The following is a 6000-nucleotide window of genomic DNA, read 5'->3' as shown; positions in this document are numbered from 1 at the left end:
TAAATGCTATTGTCAAGTCTTGGCAGAAAATTAGAGTAACAATTACTCTCCCCAAAAGGTGACTGGGATGAATTCATGCAGACCAAACTTCTGTTTTCAAGACAACTGTCAAACTCCAGTTATGGGAAAGACAAAATATTGACAAATCTTTCCAAAGTGCATTGTGGATATTCAAGTTTAACACAGATTTATGTAGTAAAAGAGCTTGTCACTGAAATTCTCCCTTCTGAGTTAATTCATGTTTCCTTATGCCACTCCAAAAGTGAAATACAATAAACACTCATGTGATTTAATTTTTAATATACAATTATTAAGTTTTTTTGGATATCATATATACAATGAAAAGTTAAAAATTATCTTAATTTAAAGACTGACAAAACCCCCATTCCAAATCAGACACACAATTACATCTTACCCTTACATAATTTGCATCAAGAACATCACAATCATAAATGCAGAGAGCAAGCAAGTAGACAATTTTACAATTTTTCTTTAGGGTCAATTGACCAATTTTCTTCATGACACTAAACAGACAAATGGGGTTGTAAATGAGCTAGCCCTATAAAAGCAACTGTAAAAGGCCAAAGGATAAAACAAGATTGTTAGGGGTCACTGGGCATTTTGTGCAAGGGGAAACTACTCAGATGCTCCTGGATGCAGACACAAGGACCTGTTACCTTTTTACTGACTGGAGATTATAGCTCAGCTTAGCAGGACTGGTTTGGCTGCCTATATCTAAAAAATATTCAACCAACTATTTCAAATCCTCAGTGTCTTTTAAGACTCTGTGCAAAACAAACGTTTTATGGGCTTCCTGAGAAAGAATCAAGGAATCTACAGCAGCTTCACAACTCTGTAAGGAAGGTGTTATAACTCAGTTAAACTGCTAGGGCCTGCCAAGCTGAGATCAGCTCCAAAAAGACAGCTAAAACTGAAGTGACTACTGCACTGTCACAGCTACCTTTTTAAAGCAAAATTCTCAAGGGAAATATGCTGCTATCTCCTGGTGCTCAAGTACCAGCACATAAATCAACAGAAAGATTCAATAAGAAGGTTCATGTTAATAAATCTGAAAGGCTGCAAAGGAGAAATAGTGAGTAACAAACCTTCCTCTCGTGACAGCCACTGTGCAGACAGCAGTTGTCACTGCAACAGCTATCCTTTTAGCTCCCATAGCAACTCAGGAATGAAACAAAGAGTGCAGCAAAAAACATTTACTAGTAATTAAACACTCCCAGAGAGTCAGATGATACAGTTTACAGGCACATCCCAGGGAGGTTATGAAGTGAAGCATCCCCTCAAAGCTATTGTTCCAGTATGATTTTCATTCACAGCACATCCACTGCATTGGACAATAAGATAAGTCTTAGTGGGGGTGAGACAAATAGGAGCAGATGTTTCCTGTTTCTAGCCTGACTTTCATTTGGTTTCTGTCATTGCTGAGTATCCAGCTAAGGAGAGGGGGTGAACCATGATGTCTAACACTTGTCCTATTGTTTGGGGTTTGGCAAATCTGAGGAATAAGGTTGCTTGCACAGTAACAGAAAAACAGCCCATCAAGTAGGATGTGTCTGTAGTCAGCAGCAACAGAGGTTTCAAAAGACAGTGAAATCACACTTATCTAGTTACAAACATTTTATCAGTGGAGCTAGAAAAGAGATTGCTTTCTCAGCCCAATTTAGGACCCTTGTTAATACTGAAGGGCAAGAGTAACAGACCAGGCAACTTTATTTCTAATTTTGTTGCATTTAATTTTCTCATTCCGGTTCATTTCAGTAGGGAGAAACAATTCAAATGCTCCTAAGAAATGTAAATCTTCTTCAAAAGACTTCCTAAGCTGTATGTTTCAGCCTGTGGCAATGGGTTCCTTAAATTACATGCAAAGATGCAATAGTTTTTCCAACAATGGTAACTTACAGGAGTTTGTAAGTGTGCATTAACAGTGTCTTACACGTACACGTGTGCCTGTACATTGAAGCAGAAACTGGGAATTTCTGCCAATATAGGTGTTTTACAAATTAGTACACTGCTTGCTAAAGAGGATTCAGACATGAAAAACTTACTTCATACTTCATCCCTATGGATGGCTACAATGTAAAACTGTAACCTGATTGCTGGTTTGATAATGAAAATATAAAATGTAAGACGACTAAAGACAAATAATTTTCTGTATAATACAACTAGTTCTGATATAGAGTCAGAGTCTTTTGCATGAGTGCAGCAGAAAACCTGAGATTTTACATAGGAAGTGCAGCAATTGCAGTTCTTTCCTGCAGGTCTCTGCTTTGAAGGAGAGTATCCTCCCAGTTGCTGTGTCTCCATCTCCATCAAAATAATTTAAGTAACACAAAATGCCTTGCTCTTTAAACTAGATGAAAATAGACAGATTTTTGTTTGTGATGTTGTAAAAAAATAAACATTTGTCTCATATTACAGAATAAAATATTTGTTACACAGTTACTTAAGACAACAGTTAAAGCTCAAAAGACAGAGGCCCACCACAGGAAATAAACTCCTTCCAAAAGAGAACAGCTCTACATTGCAGACAGTTGCTTTGAATGGATGGATGCTCACTAATCAGAGAGCCTGCAGCACATTTGATAGAAGAGGTCAGTCATGCCAGTCAGACTACAGAGAGCAAGATCCTGTTTGATTCTTCCAGGTGCATAGTCTCCTTTGGACAAAAGTGTGTGTTTGACATGTCTTGGAGAACCTGCAAATAGATTCGATTCTCTGCAAGCAACGGAGGAGCAATTGTTCAGATTTCAATTACAACATTTTGCAGTGTAAAAGAAAGACAACATTCATTTCCATCTCCCTCAGATGCAACCCACTCTCTGGCAAGTTTTGTCTTCAGGGCCTTATATTCCTCATAGCACCTTTTCAGTTGTCATTTTCCTCACTGAGGTTTGTATCACTCTTTACAAGCTGCCAATATTGGGAAAGCTCTTCAGTTTCTCAGGAAAGTCATCTTTGTACAGGACAGGATCAGCACGATGCTCCACCACTTTGAGAGGCATGGTCCCAAAGACAGAGGCAAACTTATTGATGCATTCAGACCTGGTGAAAAAGGAAAGAAGGATAATTAAGAACTCCAACAACTGGACTGGCTACCAACTCCCACACCAAAATTACTGGTAGAAACCTTCCCTCTTGCACTTGGAAGTATTTCAGCCATGCTGGCTACTAATAAATAAAAAGAGAGCCTCACTGCAAGAGAGAACAGAAAAGAAGCTGGTGTTCTTTGATTTATCCATTTAATCACAGAGACGAGCAAGGGGATGCTGGCAGCAGCACATGTGCACATGGAGGTCAAAGCTTCCCTTCTCCCTCCCCCTAGAATTCCAGTCATTCTTAAAGCAATGTACATGCTGTAAACCAGAACAGATTAACTGCCAACATGTCTCTTAAAGGGCCACTGTTGGGTCAATTTCGTTTATAAGGAAGGTTTTGCAAAAAACAAGGCTTTGTGAAAAAGAGTTCTAAAAAAAAAGTCTGTCTTTTTTCAGGCTTCTTCAGAAGCTCTATCTTTTCTCACAAAAAAATAAACATGCCTTAGAGAATAGGCAGAGCTGATTGTACTGTAACCTAAAGGTGAAGCTGAATTAAAGCTATAAAATGAAACAAACTAACTAGTTTATTTTCCTTGTCTAAATAAAGATATATTGAGCAAGAAGACATCACATTAGCACCAAAAAATGGACCACTGATGACTCTTTCAGTTTTAACAATCTCAGGTGTCAGTAATGTGGAAAGGCACAGCCATATTCTTCAAAAAACAAGCAAGCAGATGTTTAACCATTACACTGCTCCTTTAACTCTTTCACTGAAGGGTGCTGTACCTGTGGAAACAAGGCAGAGAAAACCTGGCTCATCTCACCCTAGCCAATGCTCAGCTTACATTAGCTGCCTGCTACATAAAACAGCTTTTAAGGAATTCAGACACCAAGAATCATGACAACAGTTCCTGCACATAACAGAGAGCTATAAGAAAACAGGTGACTTTTCTTTTACCATTCAAGAGAGAAAACAAAAAAAGAAGTGAGCACTTTGACTCAGCTGCAGAGAGTGATGTGCTGCAGGCAGTCACAGAGCAGGTCTCTTGCTCTCCAACCACTGCACCCTCTCCCGACCCCTTTGAAGGGTTAGGGGGGTCACTATGGCTCCAGGATAATTTTCCTCATCAGGACCTGGTCAATCACACCAACTGAGTGTGACAGTTCTATGATGGGGACTGCTCAACACTGCCCCAAACACTCTTTTGAAGTAGACAGGACAGCAAGAGCAGTTTTCAAAATTATTTCCTCAACCACACAGCTGTTTCAAGCTATAATGGTCATAATTCAGACCATTTTCTGCCCTGAGAAAAGTGTCAGAAAACTACTTCATATGATGTGATACTTGAGTAAAGTATTTATACAGGTAAATGCAGACACATCACTTTCTGCTACCTTCCCTTCCTTTCATACTTCGTCCTACCTCATACCTTCCAATCTTCAGATTCAAATCATTGGGACCACAAACAAAAGAAAAGGAATTCAAAGTGTAAGAGAAATTCATGTGCAGTGGGACACAACCTCTACTCCTGTGACAAGCACTATCTGCTCCAGTGTAGCACAGATCTGACATAGCAAAGGAGCCACCAGTGAGGACTGAAGACCCAGGTATAGCTGTTCAGTATCTGCAATAACAAGGTGAACCATGAGAATGAGATTTGGACCTCAGGCACTGACAGGTTGCAGTGGCTCCTGCAGACAGCAGGAGCTGAGTGTTATCTCCAGGAACATTAAGCAGTTTCTGTTGCTTCCACAGGATGCCCACCGTGAGAGATAGTAAACACATCTGATTTTTAGATAAGGTCAGACTTTTAAATAATCTGTTACTTGTAAGAAATGTGGTTAACTAATCCATGATGTGTATTGGAGAAGCCTCATGGCATGAAACCCACAAACTTCACAGGCAAGGAGGTAGATGCAGTGGGAGATGTGCATGTGAGAAGTTTGCACAGCTGCTGGCCTTCACTGGTTTCTGGAATACAAGAATACTTTTAGTCTACTGGTTCAAATCCTGCCTTTGCCAGTAATGACTGAAAGACATTGTAATGTAACAGCTGCTTGGTGGCTGGTGTGAAATGAATTAGTTATCTCAGCCTACTGCCTGGTAGGCAGGTGTCCACATCAGACCAGCCATTGTCACAACCGGAACTAAGTGGCACCCTCAGAGCAAAAGACAAAACTAAATGGATAGGGCAGACAAAATTGACCTCTTCCCTCCAGAAGTTATACTCCCTAATCAAAAGTGAGGTCTTATGACAAAATATCAAGATGGGATCCTTCTACAGCCAAACATATTTTGGTGGCAAGTCCATTTAAGCCTGCAAGTACAACATCTTTAACCACCATGAAACCATTTCATTGTTAAAGAAATGGCAAAAATTAAAAATGGAAAAAATACTATGTTCTAAACACTGTGGCTGAAGCAGAAGTTAGCCCTCCACAAATAAATATCAAATTAAAAGATCAGAACAGGCTTTTTTAAAGGAAAGAAATGTCATGCACAAGCCACAAAATGTGTTTGAAAGAAAGACACTTCTTTCCAAAGATTTCATCTCTAGCACTGAACTAAATCACTTGAATTCTGAAGTCCTTGCCACTTTTGGACAATATAAACCAGAAAAGATATCTAGAACATGAAACACTGAAAGCTAGGTGGCCAAGATAATGTAGTGTCATCTCAATATGGAGGAAAGGTGTTTCTCTTGGTTGTGTCAACAGTTCTGCACATTCAAAGTAACAGAGGCATGTTTGCTTCCAAGAATTTTTTTTCCTTGCATTGCTGACAATGTGCAGTAGTGCTCAGCTCAATAAGACATTAAGACTGTGTGAATTCAGAAATTGACAGTCCCATTGCCCCTGGATGAACTTGGTGTTTGTCAAGGTTTCTCTTAATCAGGTTCCTCACTGCTATAATCCAACTCACTATGTGGCAGGGTAGCCCTTA

The 6000-nt window shown here is 39.6% G+C and overlaps 1 protein-coding gene across 1 annotated transcript in view; it reads right to left on the bottom strand.

Annotated features, from left to right (window-relative positions):
• Positions 1-283: 283 nt before the first annotated feature.
• Positions 284-6000, bottom strand: part of EXT2 (exostosin glycosyltransferase 2) — a 72626-nt gene continuing 66909 nt past the window's right edge. Inside the window, exon 15 of the mRNA XM_014873572.2 lies at positions 284-3060. Coding sequence (XP_014729058.1) covers positions 2922-3060 — 139 coding nt within the window. The 3' untranslated portion in view covers positions 284-2921. The remainder of the gene's footprint in view (positions 3061-6000) is intronic.

Source organism: Sturnus vulgaris, chromosome 6, assembly GCF_052056855.1.
Source record: "Sturnus vulgaris isolate bStuVul1 chromosome 6, bStuVul1.hap1, whole genome shotgun sequence".
Lineage (NCBI taxonomy): Eukaryota > Metazoa > Chordata > Aves > Passeriformes > Sturnidae > Sturnus > Sturnus vulgaris.
This window is presented reverse-complemented; position numbering and strand designations above follow the sequence as displayed.